This window comes from Heterocephalus glaber, unplaced genomic scaffold (genome assembly GCF_053883595.1).
Source record: "Heterocephalus glaber isolate CG9 unplaced genomic scaffold, H.glaber_assembly_v1.0 deba00001504, whole genome shotgun sequence".
NCBI lineage: Eukaryota > Metazoa > Chordata > Mammalia > Rodentia > Bathyergidae > Heterocephalus > Heterocephalus glaber.
The window spans coordinates 14,565,537-14,583,929 of NW_028258324.1; the positions used below are offsets into that span (position 1 = coordinate 14,565,537).

Sequence of the window (18,393 nt, forward strand, 5' to 3'; positions counted from 1 at the left end):
ACCAGTTAGGAATTACTTTTCTATATTACTTGGAATTTATTATGGGAGTTATAAAGATATATATATATGTAAGTTACCTATAAGCTTAAGATTTTAACACAGAATCTGAATTACAGGTATGTTCACTTTCCTGACATAGGTATCATCTACATGAGTGTGTTCATTTTCAAAATTCATTGAGCTAAACATTTATATGTATCTCTGTGAAACTTGCCCAATCTCATTAGTGGAAAGTTGGACCCAGAGAGTCTAACTCCAGGGCTCATGCTTTTCGACCTGTGTTCCTAGTTAGAGTAATTCAGCAGGCTTCAGAAGGGCAGTCTAGGAAGTAAAGAGTGTAGGACTTGGGAGGTTGTATTGAATTTATGAGTAGAAAAGATGGTAGATTTGACAAAATGATTTTAAGAGATACTTTTGGTGATTTCTCTTTAAAATTAAATAACAAACTGTTATGATGGACAAAAACTATAACAGAAAAAGTATATTCTCTTGGGTATTACTGAAATGAGATGAAATAAGATTCTTACTGAGACTCAACAAGACATACACTCATTGCTCAAAAGAAACTATTCTACTTGGAGAGCATAGGAATGAATTTTGTCTATGAAGACTACTCACTTGGATAGAATTCTGCTAACCTGAAAAGTAAAGCAAAGCAGAAAGGCTAGGCAAAATTTGGATCAGGGGAAAAGAAAAGACTAGTAGCAATAGAGTCTTTTTGCAAAACATAGATGATACTATCTCATACAGATTTGGGAGATGATCCAGAAGGAAGTGTGTAAAAAAAGTTGGAATATTTAAAATATCTGATTCAAGACTTATAAAATATGGTAATCAAGATAGTAGGCTGTTAGCAAAAAGATAGCACATATAGATCAACAGAATGGATTGGAGAGTCCAGAAATTGACCCACACATACATTGTCAATTGATTACTATCAGAGGTGCAAAGGCAATTCAGTAGAGAAAGAATAATTAGCAAATGGTGCCGAATCATTTGTCACAAAGAAGAAAATAACTTTAACTCATATCTCACACCTTAGAAAAAATTTACTCATAGGTCTAACAAAAGCTATAATTATAACACTTTTGGAAAAAAACTCAGGAGAAAATCTTTGAGATTAGACAAAGAGTTCTTAAATATGACAGTAAAAATACCATCCAGAAGAGGTAAATTGGTCTTCATTAAAATACAGAACCTATACTATGTGGAATGTAAATGAAACAATAAGTCATCCACTTGAAGTAAATATTTGTGAATCATACATCCTGTGGACATAGTGGACACTGTATCCTGTGTCCACAATATATAAAAGACTCTCAAAACAAGAAAACAACAAGGTAAAAAACTGAGCAAAAAATTTGAATAGACAAATAATAAAATGTCACTATACATCTTTTAGAATGAAAACTAGAAACATATCAAATGAATGAATAAACTATGGAATACCAGTCAATAATAAAAAGGGACAAACTATTAATATATTCAACAACATGAATGACTCTTTTTTGGGGGAGGTACCGGGGATCAAACTTGGCACCTTGTGCTTGCAAGGCAGGCTCCAGAACCACTGAGCTAAATCCCTGGCCCTGGATGACTCAAGTGAATTATATTGCATGAAAGAAGCCAGATTCAAAAAGCAGAGTGCTGTACAATTCCACTTATATGAAAGTCCATAAAAGAATCATAGAAACAGAAAAAAAAAATCACAAGTATTGAAGGATAAAAGGAGGGGTAAGGATTTGAACTACAGTGGGATAGCACAGGAAAACTGGGGAAGGAGGCTGTAGTAGGACTGGTCTGTATGCTGAATGCTGATTGTGGTTATCATAAGGTTCTATACTGTGTAAAATAGAAGTCACACCAAACAAATGAATTTTTATTTAATAATTGTGTAATCACTTTCTGCCAAATTTCTTCTCAAAACCCAACTGGGATTTTTATTGGAAAGCATCAAATAGATCAATTTGGTGGATGCAACTTGAAAGCATAATGTTCAGTGAAATAAGTCAGACATACAAGCTCAAATATCACATCATTTCTCATATATAAGAAACAATATATATATATATATATATATATATAAAAGAGCAGAATAGAAGAGAGATAAATAGGTAGTAGAGAAAAGTTCAAATACTTCCTCAAGTTACATGTTTCATTTTTTCAAAAATGTTTTAACATATATGCTAATTTTTTTCATTGATATTACTAGTTTACCTTAGATCATTGAAAAGAAAGTTTTGTGTTATCTGGGTTTTTTTGGTAAGAAGAATCTTGGTTTATATCTTGTATGCTGAGTAACTACTTTGAAGATAATGATACACAGTGTATCTATTGTTATTCTCTTACAATTTTGTTAGGAAATTTTGTTTTATTTTTTTCATTAAAAAAAAACTAAATCAATTTGGAAAGAAGTGGTATCTTTACAATATTGAGTCTTCCAATCCACAAATACTCTATACATCTTCCCAGGTATTTAGGTCATCTTTAATTCCAGGTAACACCGTTTTGTAGGTGTTGGTATATAGTCCTTGCATTTCCTTTGTCCAAATTTACCCTAATGTATGCCATATGTTTAATACTGTTTTAAGCAGTATTTTGACAATTTTGATTTTCAGCAAAATGTTCCCCTTGCTAGTATACAGATAATTTTTGAATATTGATTTTGTATCCAGCTATCTTGCCAAATTCACTTTTAAGTATGTTGTTAATCTAGGAGAAATGAAACTACATACCCTGTAGGATATTTGAGGATTGGGCCATACTAAGAAAACAGTTTCATCAGTTAGTTCAATTAGCTGAAGTTCTTCACAGAAAAAGATTAAAGTTGGAGAAAATTAATCCAGGCACAGTGGCACATACCTAATCCCAGCTACTGAGGAGGCTGAGGCAGAAGAACTGCCAGTTTAAGGCCAGCCTGGGCAATATAGCAAGACCCAATTTTTTTAAAAAAAACATTGCAGAAGTATTTGCGTCTCTATCTTATCCTCACCTCTCATTCCTATCTTTGAGTGTTTGGATTCTCTTTTGTCTAAGGTAGACTTTGATTGGGTGTGGTTACTGTTGGCAGTGTCAGGAGGTGAGAAATAGGGAATCAGTAGAACCTGTGAGAATCTGTGCACCTTCTGGTGAGAAGTTGCCCAGGTTCTAGGGACCTCAGAGCTTTCTTGATTGCTGTCTCTTTGTTCTTTTTCAGACTTTGTGTATCCTAGCCAACATAGCAGATGGAACAACAGCAAAAGAACTTATTATGACCAATGATGACATCCTGCAGAAAATCAAATATTACATGGTAAGCCTTTGTCCTCTCACTGCATTAGAAGGCTGGGACTGTAGTGCTGTTGGCTTAAAACAGATTAAGCAGAAATTTAAAAAGAAGAATAAACTACTCCATAATAGATTTAAGGAACTCTTTCATCCTGAAGAAACTGGAAAAAAAAAATACATGAAACTTAGGCCATTGGTAACATTTCCACCTACCACCCCACTCCCCACCCTACTCTTCTGCTGATTACTTCCCTCTTATTCAGGCATCTTAATTCCTTAACCTCTTTGCTTCCATACACAACCTGCCACCTACTGCTGTGGCTATATTCTGCGTCATGACATTGCCCAAAACTGCCTGTTGCCAACATCTGGGTATCAAACGCTCCTCCTTTTATTTTGTCATAATCTCTGAGCAGAATTCTCACTCTGAAATAACCCTTCCACCACCAACCTGGCTTCTCTGCCTGCCCCCTTCAAAGTCAGTAATCATGGAGAAAGGTACCAGAACCAAGCTGAGTGGTTCATTTTACAAAACCCAGATGGACACTCAGCCTACATGTTATCCTTCAGTGATTCTCTAGTAAACTGCAGCCCTCATTCTCCACAAGAATAGGTTCTTATCCTCGCTTCATTCTTTAAACTTTACCTCTTTACTTTATCACTTTTAGTGATGACCTTTTGTTTTATTAAGAGAATAGAAGCTAAAATCCTTCGGTGGCTCTCTCTCTTGAATCAAATCCATGTCCTTATGATGCCTGTCAAATAGTATAAACATAAGCCATCCATATCCCCAACTCTTCTTGTTCCTCTCTTCCTATTTGTTCAGTACACTAGCCTCTTTAAGTTCTTCAATAAGACCATGCTCTTTACTGCCTCAGAACCTTCATACTTGCCAGCACCTCTGGCTGGAACACTTCTTTCCCCTCTCCTTCTCACCCTTCAGATCTCAGCTGAACTGATGCTTCCTCTCTGGACTCTTACCTGTTTAGGATAATCTATTACTAAATAGATTATTTCCTTCTTTCAGAGCACTTAGCTCAATTATAGTGACATATCTTTGTGGGCCTACAGAGTCTCTCTACCAAAATGTAAGCTCTGTGAGAGCAGGGACTATGACAGCTTATGCAGTTTTTTATTCACACCTTGTAGAGTGCCTGACCCTTAATATATGCTCAATAAATATTTGTTCATTGTTGAAGTCCTGCTTCAACCAGGAATTCCCTCTTTCCAATTCCAGATCCACACAGTATCTTTTAGCTTTTAAAAGTTTCCCTACAAGTTGTATAGCAAGTGCCTAACATGCAAGAGACCCAAGGTTTGATCTTCTCAGTACCACCAAAAACAAAAACAAAAGTTCTTATTAACCTCCCATTCTCATTGAGGTACACCTAGTTCTTTGCTGGTGTTCAAAGTCCGATTTCTTAAAAGCATCTTCTGCACATACCATCTCCTTCTTACCTCTAAGATCACTGTAACGTACTTCATCTGGCCTTCATCCCCATTGCTCAGTTGAAACTGTTCTACTTAGGGTCACCAGTGACATCCATGATGCCAAATCCAAAGGACACATTGTCTTCTCATATCTCCCACTTACAGCTGACTTCAATACAGTTGACCATTTCTTCCTGGAAACATTCCCTTCTCTTGACTTCCATGGCATCATATCTCCTTACTTACTCCTGGGCCCTCTTATTTCATACATGTGTTCCTCAGTTCCTGGTTCACAACCTTGCTTTCATAGTAGAACCTGTTAGAGAACTTTCAAAAACTAGCCTTATCCGCTCCCTCCTAAGACTCCAGTATAACAGGTCTGGGTTTTAGCCTGCGCATCAGGATATTTTTTTAATTCCCTTTTAAAAGGGCTCTTAAAAGGTGGTAGACTTATGTACAGAGTGAGAACCACTTCCTTAGGGGACTCTCATCCACCCTATGGTTTGTACTTTTATATCTATGTTGATGATTTCCAGGTGTTTGCCCCCAGCCTGTATCTTTCTTTAGAGAGACGCATATATCCTCCTGCCTATTTACCATCTTCATGTGTCTGTCTCATAGCCTCTTGAGGTTGATGTTCTAAAATGAATTCTTAAATAACCCCCTAAATTTAAATGTCTCATTTCCTGGTCTTTCCTATTCAGTATAGTTCCATCTACCCCATTGCTGAAACTTGAGTGAGTCTCTCTTGATTTTTCTGCCTCTTTCCCTTCATTCATCAATTTATCAGGAAGTCCTTGAGCCCTTCATCCAAAACTGGTCTTGAATCTGTTCACTTCTTTTCATCGCCACTGTTCCCTCCTTGGTCCAAGCCATAATATCTTATACCTCATTGACTAGATAGTAATACTTTTGCATTATTACTCCAGTCCCTTCAGCCAAAGTGATCTTCTAAAAATGTAAATCAGATCTTGTACCTCCACTCTATAAATTCTTCAGGGCCTTCCTTTGAACTCAGAATGAAATCCAGAGTCCCTACTCTGGCCTACAAGGGCCCACAATTTGGTTATACCAGCTTCTCTGAACACATAGCACCTTTTAACATCAGATTTTTCAAGAAGTTTTTCCTTGTTCTTGGAGCCCCTAAACCCTTGATTTTTGTGTATCTGACAACTTTCTGTTCTTTAAGTCTCTGTTTAAATATTGCCTCTTTGAAACAGATAATTATCCCTGTGCACTCCACCTAAATTAAGTTCCCTCCCCTCCACCATCTAGTGTTTTGAATGAATGATAAATATACTTATACATAATAACTACTACTTATAGTATATACAAGTTCATGTATTCACATTTATTTGCTTTACTCACTGATGGCCTGAGGCTGAGAGCAGATGATAAGTTTTATTCTATTTTTTCTTAAAAGAGCCCAAACTTTACCTCTCTTTGAAATTGTTGGCATGTAGAAGAATCACTAACTATAGAATTCTAAGAAGCCACATCCATTCCTTTGTGTTTTCTTGGTAGAGATGTATAGTCCATTACAAGAAGATAAGTCTCTCTTAGTCTTCAAGAAACTGTTGAAATTGTGGTCATCATGCCACTTTCCTGTAATCCCAGCACTCAGGAAGCTAAGGCAGGAGGATCACAAATTGAGGCCAGTCTGGGTTACATAGCAAGTTTGAGGCCAGCCTGAACTACAGACTTAGACCTTTTTTCAAAAAAAAGAAAGAAAGAAAGAAATTATTGAGCATGTCTTATAATTGGTATTACCTCAGATGCTCATGAATTATTTAAATATACTAGAAAGTGCTTTTTAAATTGACCAACAGGGATTGCTTTACTATTGGGTCCTCTTTCATTTAGGAGAAAGTACTTTATATGGATAAATGATCCAGTTTAACCAGAAATGATTATATTTTCATTAAAGAAAAATAAACCATTATTGTGTTTTAGAGGAATAGTAGGCTGCTCAGTCCTACTTGCAACATTTGAGAAATCAAGTACAGATTTGGTCTAGTTTTTTAGTTTACTCCTGCAGAAATAAAGTATTATCCCAGAAGCTGAATGTATTCTATAATTCTTAATTTTAGCAAGTAAAATCAGGAGAGTAAACCATTTATAAAGTGTTTATGTGTGAAAGTCTAATTGTTACTGAAGTTCCTGACAATATCTTCACTGTTTCTCAAAGAAATTATTGGATCACATTAAATGAGATAATTAGTAGTTTACCAAATGCACATCCAGTTTGGCTATAAGTGACCTGAAAGCATAGCCTAAGTCAAAAACATAGAATTGTCACATGCCATTGTTTCTGTGTGCATTGATTAAATCATAAATTGCATACTGCATCTATGACCCTAAATTATTTTGTTCAGCTAGCCAGATGGTTTTTATAAATTGATATTTGAATGTCTTTTGGCAAGGCTTGCAATCCTTAATATCCCAGATCTGCCACCCTGCTCATTCCTGTTGCTTTTAACCCAGCCTTCATATTCATTAATGTTAACTTCATGGCCTCTCAAGACATGAGTTTGTGGCCTCTGCTTCATATTTGTAGGGTATTAGAATTACCCATGATACATTACCCAAAAAGGAGGGAGTCTGAAATGAGATTACCTCCATTTTGACTTTTATTCCTTTTCTGCATCGATAGGGTCATTCACATGTCAAACTGCAGCTTGCCGCTATGTTTTGTATATCAAACCTCATATGGAATGAAGAGGAAGGTAAGAGATTGGTGAGATTTGTTCTGAAGAAAATTATGGGAAGAGAGTCTCACACAGGGAAGGCACCCAGTGCCTCTGAGTTCCTGAGCAGAGGCCCCATCATTGGACTAGCCACCTCCATCACCCCATGGACACACTCTGGTTTGAGAATCAGTGTGACTGGCTCAAATCACCTGGACTGAGCCACCACCTTGGAGCCAACACCGGCTCCATTATCAGGAGTGAGGGTGAGAAGTAAGTGACACTCCCTGCATTGGGAAAGCTGATGCAGAGGGTACTCAGGTACACATGAAGATGATAAGCAGAAAGAGTGGGAAGATGAGCCTTTCATGAAGAGCAGGAACAGCACATTTAAGGACTCTGCACAAACAAGAATAATGGAGAAGAGGGTTCATGGGTGAGAGGTAGTCTTTAATGAAGGAGCCAGTCTATACTGATCAGAAGTTCTCTACCTGGGCTGCATACTAGAATCACCTGGGGAGTTAGACTCTCTCAGGGTGACCCAGGCACAGCTGATTCCAGTATACAGTCAGGCAGGTCTCTGGCCAGTACTGGATCTGTGGTAGGCCAGCAGTATTAGAATCACCTTGGAGTCTGAAATCAGTCCTTAGGGATTTTTGGTTTGCAGGGTCTAGAGAGGGTAGCACATGAGTGATCACTGTAGGGTCTTCAGTGGGGAAGAAAGACTCCAGGAGAATGACTATACTCGGCGCTTGTGTCCAGAACAAAATGGAAGGAGGTGAAACTGGAGTCAACCCTTTGGTCTAGATACCAAGCAGAATCTGTGTGCCAGAGAGACAAAGCCAGGTCTCAAGGTCTTAATCTGATTGATGGAATGAAGCAGTATGAAATTGGAATTACCACTTGTGCTGACCAAGAGGCAGCAAAAAGTGCTTGAAGAAGAAAAAGTGAGAGACAATAGAGGGGGAAATAGGACATCTTTGGAAGAGAAAAAGTATGGCCTGGCCAGGGTTATATGTTCTGAAAGAAGTAACAAAGGTGGGGCCTGGTGACAGAGGGCTTTATGTTAGGCTAAAGATTTTGACCCTCTGGTCCATGAAGAAATAAGTCCAGCAGCAGAATTCGGATGGACTATAGGAAGGAGAGCCAAAAGAGGAACTGTCTGCATCATATTCCTAGTAACCTGGTAGCTTTAATCTTTTAGGATCACAAGAACGCCAAGATAAATTACGAGACATGGGCATCGTAGATATTCTACACAAACTGAGTCAGTCACCAGATACAAATCTTTGTGACAAGTGAGTATCAACATGAAAGAACCTTGCTTTGGCCTATGTTAGATTCTTTTATGAAATGGTTTAAATTCCTTAATAATTCAGACAGCCAGCCTTCTAAAATCTTTTATATTCCTGGATTTCTTTTTTAGTATCCTGTGAGCCAACTATGTCATTTGAGTGAGATGTAAACTAACAATTACCAAATTATTAAAGACTCTCCTCTTATTCTGAGTTAACATGTGTCTGGGCCGTCTTAGTGGATATCTGGAGAGGATCCAGATGCTACTCCCTTGCCTTGCCTTGATCATTAGAATAGAAATAGATGTGTCTTTTTGAAAAGCAGAAAGACCAATATCAAAAACATTGATTAGCTCAAAACTTCTCTGACCACTGCCTTGTACCAGCCTGGCCTTGCTGCCAGGGATGTAGTAGTGACCAGTAAGCAGTCTCCATTCTCAAAGATCTTACATATCATGGAAGGGGCAGGAATTATAATCAGAGACCCAACTAAACTCAAAATAGTAGAAAATGCTCTTTCTAGCTGTATATACTGCCTTGGAACAGCCTTCATATTCCTGTTCCAAGGAATTACTTCTGTGTTTAATAACACAGCAGGGAACATCAAGTCTTTCATTCCAGAATCAGCCTTTCAAGATCTGGTTCTGGCTTTCTCATTCTCCAACCCTGTTTTCTGCCCCCACCCCAGTACTAACTCTGTCCTCCAGCCATACCTGCCTGCTTACATATCACACCTTGAGGTACTTAAACATTCTGTTCCACCTGATTTACCATCCTAGATCCCCCTCCAAATCCTCATTCATTCAACATACTTTTTCTGTTTTGGGGGGGTTTTTTTTTGGTACCAGGGATCGAACTCAGATCCTTGCGCCTGCGAGGCAGGCAGTGGAACCACTGAGCTAAATCCCCAGCCCTAACATACTTTTTCTTTAATACTTGCCCTGTTTAATACCTACCCTCACTGTTTTAGGTATGGGAGATAGATATAATGGTGAACAAACAGTGAAGTCCTTGCTCTCATGGAATTTTGATTCTAGTATAAAAGACAAACAATAAGCAAATGAATATGTAACACAATATCAAATACTATAAAGAAAAATAGAGCAAAGTAAGGGAATGTGAATAAAGAATTTTTTTTCCATACAGGTTAGTCAGTAAATACCTCTTTGAGGATGTGACTTTGACAAGAGACCTGAATGGAAATGAGGGAGTCTGCTAGACAGGTGTTGTCTTAGTCATTTTCCCTTCTCTGAGACACAATTATTCAACATTCACACCTTAAAGGAGAAGAGGTTCATTTTAACTCATGGTTTCAGCAGGCTCCAAGGCAGAAATGCATAGTGAAAAAAGCTTGGGCAGAGGACAGCTGCTTATCCCATGGCAGCCAGGAAACAGAGTGAGAAGGAAGGAGCTGGGGAAGGAGTAAACCCTCTCAGGTCATGTGCCCAGTAACCTACCTCCAACCAGGTCCTACTTCCCTAACCTCACATTTAGGTACTTAACTCATCAGTGGGTGATTCCACCGATGAGTATAGCACCCCCATGATCTAGTTACCCTCCAAACACATGAGAGTTTTTAGGGACATTTTTTATCTAAAGAATAATATTCTGTCCCTGGCCTCCAAAAGACTTCAGTCCATCTTATTATGTAAGATGCATTTAGTCCATCTCTCAAGAGTTACCAAAGTCTTTAACAGTTTTAGCAGTGCTGAATAGTCCAAGTCCAAAGTCTCCTCTGAAACTCAACGCAAATTCTTAGCTGTGAGCTCCTATAAAAATCGAAAAGAAAGTTAAATACTTCCAACATACAGTGGCATAGGAAAAACACTCCTGTTACAAAAGGGAGAAATTGGGAGATAGAATCGGGCCAAACCAAGACCAAAACCCAGCAGAGCAAACATTAAATCTTATAGTTTCATGTCCATCACACAGAACAAGTGTGGTGAGATGTAAACTCCAAAGGGCTTGGACATCTCTAAGGCAATGCCAGTTGCAATTCTTCATGGCTTCTCTCTTGGGCTGTACTCACTGTGTGGGACTTTCCTAGCAGATGATCCGAGTTCCAACATCTCCAACTTCCTGGGGTCTCCACTGTACTTTTGGCTTCATTCTCACAGCTTCACGCACTACGTTCCTAGAGGCACACTCTGGCCTTCCAGACCTTCTGAAATCTGATTGGAAGCCTCCCTGACCCCATGACTTTCAGATTTTGTGTGTTTGAAAAACCAGCACTACATGGATGATGACAAGATTTGCTGACAACTTGAGCAGTGGCCATGCCCCTAGAGCCATATCTTTAAAGGCCTCTGAGTGTCTGGATGGCTGACCACAGTGAAACAAATCTCCAGGAACCAGTTCCTTAGGTGGCCTGCAGGTGGGGAGGGGAGTTTCCCCAAATGAAAGCTTTACAGTTTTGTACCTTTGAGCCTGAGAAGGGTGGGGTCTTGCTCATTCTGAGATGTTTTTAAGCCATCTTTCCTATTATCTTGATGCAACTACTTGGCTTTTTTTAAAGCTAATATTTTCAGCAGCCATATTCTCCATGGTCCCAACTTAGCAGGTGCTTCCTTTCCAATGAAACTGTACTTTTTAAGTTATTTAGCTTTGCCATTAGCTCTCCCATTTTGCTTGGCCAGCAATACCCATACACAGCCTGAATGTTGGGTTGCTTTAAAGTTTTCTCTGCCAAATTAATTAGTCCACTGCTTTAATCTCAGTCTTTTGCAAAGTCTCAAGACATGGGCAAAATGAGAACAAATTTTCTGCCAGACATAACATGTGGTCTTTAGTCCAGATGTCAATGGAGTCCTACTTTCCAATTGAAACCTCTTGAGCCTGGCCTTTACTGTCTGCATTTTGATCAGCATTTTGTTCTTCTGAGCTCTGAGCAGTATTTGTCAAGCCCAGCTTACAGCTTCTTTAGCCAGTATCCTCAAATCTTTCCAAACTCTTCCCATAAACCAAACTGTATCAGGTATAGCCACAGCAGTGACCCCACTTTTCTCGTTCCAGTCTCTGTCTTAGTTACTTTCCAGTTGCTGAAACACAATACCTGACACCCACAACTTAAAGGAGAAAGGGTTTATTTTAGCTCACAATTTCAGTCCATAGTCAGCAGGTTCCAAGGCGGAAATGCATGGTAAAAAGAGCCAGAGCAGAAGACTGCTGCTCATCTTATGGCAGCCAGGAAGCAGAAAGAGAAAGGAGCTGGGAAGGGAAATACACCCTTCAAGGCCATGCCCCCAGGGCCCCATCTCCAACCAGGCACATTTAGCTACTAAACTCACCAGTGGCTAAATCCACTGGTGTGTATAGTACTGCCGTGATCCAGTCACTTTCCAAACACATGAGGCTTTTGTGGGTCATTTTTTAAAAAATCTAATCCACAACAGGTATTTAGATGAATATTACAGGCATAGGACACAGTGAGTTCAAAGACCTTGAGACAGAAATGAATTAGCATGCTCAGAGAGAAGACCTATACAAGAAAACCATGAGACTGGGGAAAAATGAGGGAGAGCATAATCATAGGTGAAAGGAGCCAGAACATGAACCTCGTAGGCTGTAATAGCAACTTTGGCTCTTAGTCAGAGTTTAATAGGAAGTCATCAGAGAGTTTTGAGCAGAGGAGGCATTATCTGATTTGAATTTTTAAAATATCACTTTGGTGGGTCTGTACAGAATCACCTGCAATAGGGCAGTAATGGAGGCAGAGAGAACAGTTAAAAGACATAGGGTAGGCATGAAGAAGTATTGAGAAGCGATCAGGTTCAGAATTTAATCTGAAGATAGAACCAGTACAGCTTGCTCATGAATTCAAGGTAGGATGTTAAAGAGAGGAAAGGAAAATGCCTAACTTTTAGCCTGAACAGCAGGATTGAGGGTGTTGCAGTTCCCCAAAATGGTGAGGAACATAGGGGAAGGGGTAGGGACAATTAAGAATTCTTATTTGGATATGCCAGTTTTATTATACCCATTGTATACCAAAAGGATTCAGGGGAGAGTGGGATGGGAGATATAAATTTGGGAAGTATTTAAAGCCGTGGAGCTAGCTGAAGTCACCGAACAAAGTAAGAGTGAAGGGAAAGAGGAGTGCTAGCGACCAAGATCTGAGGCCTCCCATGTTTAGAGAAAGATCAGCAAAAGAGGAGAAGGAGCAACCAATGGAGTAAGAAACCTAGGCACATGGGTGTCCTGAAAGCAAGGAAAGAGAATGAGTAGACAATGGCCATTCATCCTTCAAATCTCAGATCAGGCTGTCACTTTTTCCAAAAGCCTTGCTTGACCTGCTTCCTCTCCCCACGGGCTATGCCAGGAATGCTGTGTGTTCCCATAGTACATGTAGAACACATCACACTGTGTCTTAGCTGTTAACTCATCTGTCTTCTCTGCTGAAGGGAGGAAGTACTTATAACTGCTCCTCAAATGAACAACTATCCCCGATTCTGGAGCACACAGAGCAGGCTGGTCTTCTGCTTCCCTGAAGCTTCCTTTCCTGTAGGTCAGAGAAAACAAGTCCTTGAATAATCGGAGCCCCAGGCTGCTGGTCAGATGAGTGTGATATCAGAGGCAAGTGAAGGCCAGCTACATTCTGCAGGCGGATTTAAATTTGTATTTGAGGGCTGGACTGTTTGCTTCCCTTCTGCAGCTGCTGCCTTAGATGATAGGCTCTGTCAGCCCACCTCTTCTGGTTGGTTGAGAGCCACATCATTCACTGGAGGTTTTCTCTCATACTTGTTCAGAAGTGAAAACAGATCTACTTAAAATAGTCCCTGGGGTGATCTAAAATGCTAAAGGAAATGCCTCACCAGTATGCAGTGGGTAGGTGTGGGCCCTGACTGCATTGCTTTAAAACAATCGTGGCTGTTGCCCCAAATTTGTATGGTACATAGGTTTCCAGCACTGTAGCTCCGTGCAAAGGCCCTGGGTTCAATCCTTACTAGCAGGAAGGAAGGGAGGGAGGGAGAGAGGAGGAAGCAGAGAAAAGAAAAGGAAAAAGAAAAAGAGAGGAAGGAGGATCAAGGGTGAACTATCCGGCATTAAGACCATCTAAGAAAAGGTAATCTTGTTTCCAAAACCATCCCTCTAAAAGACTCCTTAGTAGCAAGATATAAGAGTATAGTTTCTGAGCCCCAAAATAATCAAACATAGCCAACTTCTGAGTAAAATCTAGAAGAAATTTGAATTAGCAGTTTCAAAGAGTAATACAGGATTTTGGTCAAGACCCTTAGGCAACATTTCCATTATGACATCTAAAACATCTGTTGGGTTCCAGTTGAGCAGCTATTACTAACTAGCATTCTCCATTCTAAACTCCGGTCTGCAGGGCTCTGCGGTTCCCACCTCCACAACTGCTCTTCTTAACTTCTTCATAGATTTTGGGAGGCAGATAGATGGTCATTAAGGGGTAACTATGGTATCATTCATCATCTGGTTTCTGACAGTGTCCTAGAAACCACCTTGCCCATATCTAGCACTTTCTGTTCAGATGGTTTGGACTACTCCTTAGTGTACCACTTTAAAAATTATAGATTATGTTCATTTACTTCATTATAGAAGCTAACACTTGAATCTAGCTTGGTGCTATTTTCACCAGCTAATAGTTACTGAAAATTTTAGTCTTTTCTTTCTGTAATGTAGAAGGGGAGACCATTGCTAAAACCTGACCGATAATTCCACAGTTGTATTCTGAGGACCAGCTCAAAGGAGGTCACGCTTACAAGGACTTGGATAGACACTGTTCACATCATAAGCTTTCCTCTTCATCCACCCACCTTTATTCCTACTTACAACAATCCATGTCCCACATGGATCTGGGTTTTTTCCCACATTGATCTTTGATGGTGTCACCAGGAGCAATGAAAAGAACAAAATGAAATTGTGAATTCTGGGGCATTTGAACCATGCACACAGCCTCATCCCATGGGTTCTTGGCCCCTTCCATGTACCTTCTGGCCATCACATCAACACTTTTTCCTGGGTCAGATTTCCTTTTAACATTCAGAACCCTAAGTGCCCTCCCCTACTGTCGTGCATCACTAGTAAAACCTACATGGCAGTAAGAGAAAGCAGAGAATTCTAGATCCATCACAAGTATAAGCTAGTAACAAAGGAAGAGTAAGTATAGAATGTCACCAAATACAAGAGAATGTAGATTGTCACCAACCTACAGCAAGTTTAAGGGTAAGAACAGCTGTCCATGAGAACTACAGGAAGAATATAGCCAGAGTGGGTTTGAAGTGTCAACTGTCTACAGCGTCTACCCTTAAAGTCCCCAGTTGGGCTCATCCCCATCTCCTCTGAGGAATCTGCCTTCTTAGAACTCCTCAACTACCATCATTGAGCCACAGATTTTTTTGCTTCAAATGCATTTCTGAGCTGATGGCTAACAGGAGTTTTGTGATTTCATGATTTCAGGGCGAAGACGGCACTGCAGCAGTACCTGGCATGATGGGAGCAAGCCTGGGCACATGCGAGCACCCCACATCCTTGTTTAAGGAAGTACAGGAACTAGCCTCATTTGATCCCTTCTATTTGCACAAGTCACCTTGGACTGCAGGGAGCTGTTTTGCAAAAGCAATTTAGTAGGCTTAGATCTCATTCATCTTGAGAACATTTTTTGAGGTAGTAATTTCCTCAGAGGACTGTGTTTTGTTTTGGTTTTTTCTGAGCTACCTGGACTCTTTATTAGAACAATCAATCATTTTCCTTTGGACCTACAATTTTTTGCCTATGCTGCAGCCACTTTGTGAGTGAGAATGTGTGTGTGTGTGTGTGTGTGTGTGTGTGTGTGTGTGTGTGTGTACATGTGAGTCAGAATGAGTGGATGTGTGGATGAGGGATACCTCAGATTTTTCTTTTCTTATTTTGTGTGAAAATCTCTTTTCTACAGATTTTCCAGGGTTTAAGCATTGCTTGCTGTATATAAAAAAAAAACTTTACTGAATTATATACAGTTTGAATGAAATATTATTTTAAAAACAAAACAATTGTTTAGTGTTCCATAAAGGTTATGTTGAATTTTGGTCAGATGAATATTTGTAAGTAAAAAAAATATATGCACTTCTGAACCTCAACTTACATAGATTTTCTTTATAAAAACAAAAAACGAAAATGTTGGCTATAGTTGGCCTGAATAACAGGCATTATACATGGTGCTGTGTAAAGTAGTAAGCTAGCATCTTACTGCTAGCATCTTACTGCCATCAATATTAGCAGGTACAGAGCCTTTTCTCAGCCTATTTTAATAAGTTTTCAGTTTTCCAAGTCAGAAGAACTGGGTGGAGTGGGGTGGAATGAGCTGACAGACCCTCCATAGGTTTTGTAACACATCAAAGGGAAATTTAACTACTGATAGTGAAAGCCCAGCCATGACTCCAGTGAGCTACCCCTGACAGGGACTGGGGACTGAGAGCTGTCCTAAATCCTATCATTGGTGTGGCAGTATCTGGCAGGATTTAGATGTGGAACTTTATGCCCAAACTAAATGTAAGTTGTCATTTCCTGGAAATAAAGTCAGATCACTTTGTGCTTCCTGAAACAGCATATATCACTGTGAAACTAGAGTGTTCTACAGACACATCTGTAGAAAGAAGCAAGAACAAGGTAGTATAGAAAGCTGTCTTTCTCTTAGCTGTCTCAGCAAATTTTATACTAATTGCTCAGGAATGCTAGATGGTGTGCTTTTGTCAAATGAGATCTAAGATCTTTTCCTGCATGAAGCTAAAATGACTCAAGTTGAGAGAAAGGAAGGAATCTCCCCAGGATGACTGAAGATGACTTCTTTTTACAGAGTTTACTGCTTAGCCCTTCTACAGTCCTTAGCTTGGCACTTGCTAACTGGCTTCTGGGTCAGCTTCCAGGTGAACTCAACAGAGTTTGCACTTGACTATTTAAAGGTAGAAACAGCCTTCCTTTTCCCTTTGCTAGAAGGAAACTGGAGGCATTGAGGTCAGTATGTGAGGCCTGCAGTCCAGAAGCTTACGGTGAGTGTGTGCCACTGAGGGGGCCCCACGCCCAACTTATCAGCACTCCTGATGGGTTGCTCACATTGCAGCCACCCCATCACCAATCTGCACCTTCCTTGGAAGATTTAAATCTGATTGCAAATGATGTTTTTAAAATATACTTAATGTAGTGTTTCCTGTTCTCAACATGACCACCCAAGATTCAAACAGATTTCCATGTGGTTATTTTTTCAGAATTTTATAGATTTTAAAGTCTATCGTAACAGGAATGTAGGTTTTATGCAGATAGCAGAGTGCTGATGTGAGCAAAACAGTTTCATGAAAACCTAATATATTGGGAATAAAGCCTTACTTAGGCCCACTCATTGTCATTTCTAGTAATGAGAAAATATTCTTGGTTGGCATTTGTAACACAAAACACTCTAATGTTGGTATTAAAGACTACCAGGTAAATATAAGGAAACCAATAGTGAATGCTGAGACAATCTTGAACATAAATAGTATTAGAAAGCTGAAGACCCAATGAAATAACATGTTCACACTTCACCTCTGGATAAATCTTGCCTGTGACTAAAAACAGTGGGCAAATAAAAAGTGCTTTATGATAATTAACTTTTTTGATTTGAATGAATGAAAGGAAATGTATTTATTAAAACAAAGCTGTTTGCTGCTTTACACAGGTGCAGTGTTCAGTCAGCAAGGAAGTGGGAAGAAGGGGACATGGTCTTGTGTCTACTACCCAGGTTCTTAACTAAGCTTCTTGCTCTCTAATACTGCATTCTGTTTCTCCTTTTGTGCCCTGATTGTAACCCAAAATTTATGAACTAGAAAAGAATGTCCAATTTAATAAGTTGCATTTTTTCCTTAAGCACTTTATTCAGAACAGTACATGTTCTTCTTTTAGTGTTTGGATAATATGATTTTAACAGATGTTAATAAAAGCCAAGAAAAATCATGGCAACTTCTAAAAAGGAGTCTGTTTTCCAAATGTCTGGAACATTCGGAAACTTTAGAAGATAGTGTGTACTGCCTTTTGGAACCTGTGATTCTTTGTGAGTGAAGGGTTGAGAAGTAGCTTTGCATTTCTGAGTGGAACCCAGTGCCCTGGGGCATTTAGAACTCCCAGAGGCACCTGCAACAGTCTGAAGACCCCACTCTCCCTGGCCTCCTGAAGGCAGCAGACCTTTAATAAATGGCCACTCCCCACCACCAAGCCACAGCCCTTTGCCCTGCAATGTTGTATCTACCCCTTCCTCCTCTCCTTAGGTATGCCACACCTCCACTGCCACCACCTGCTGGACTCGGGTCAGAGTTTGGCAGAGGACCATCTGCACCATCCCTCTGAAAAGACAAGGGTGCTCTCGATAACTGTGTGTTGCCTTTTCTCTGTCTGTGAAATGTGCACAGCACCTCCCAACTTAAGCCCTCACTGGAAACAGAAACCCAAGACTACCTGCCTCAGAATGGGATGAGGGAGGACAATGAGGTGGCTGATGAGGAAGGGAATTCTAGTAGAAGGAAGCTCTGAGAGCAGGAAGCCCAGGCAGGCCCCCATTTTCATAGTTAAGGACTGAGCAAGAAGAAAGGGGCACACCCTCCCCCAGGTCCTTATGGAGGATCAGTAGAAAGGGGTCGTGGCACTTTGCTACCAGGGATGGAGGCTGGTGCTGCCCCATCCTGTCCCTTGCACTGACCTTCCCTGATTATTGAGCAGAGAGGCACATGTTTGTTTCTCACATGATAGAA

The 18,393-nt window shown here is 39.9% G+C and overlaps 1 protein-coding gene across 8 annotated transcripts in view; it reads left to right on the forward strand.

Annotated features, from left to right (window-relative positions):
- Armc8 (armadillo repeat containing 8) overlaps positions 1 to 15,631 on the forward strand; it is an 88,839-nt gene extending 73,208 nt beyond the window's left edge. For all 8 annotated transcript variants that reach the window (XM_004834308.4, XM_087186207.1, XM_087186208.1 and 5 more), the window contains 4 exons: positions 3,197 to 3,292; positions 7,352 to 7,424; positions 8,590 to 8,683; positions 15,098 to 15,631. In XM_004834308.4, coding sequence (XP_004834365.1) covers positions 3,197 to 3,292; positions 7,352 to 7,424; positions 8,590 to 8,683; positions 15,098 to 15,131 — 297 coding nt within the window. In that variant the 3' untranslated portion in view covers positions 15,132 to 15,631. The remainder of the gene's footprint in view (positions 1 to 3,196; positions 3,293 to 7,351; positions 7,425 to 8,589; positions 8,684 to 15,097) is intronic.
- Positions 15,632 to 18,393: the final 2,762 nt, after the last annotated feature.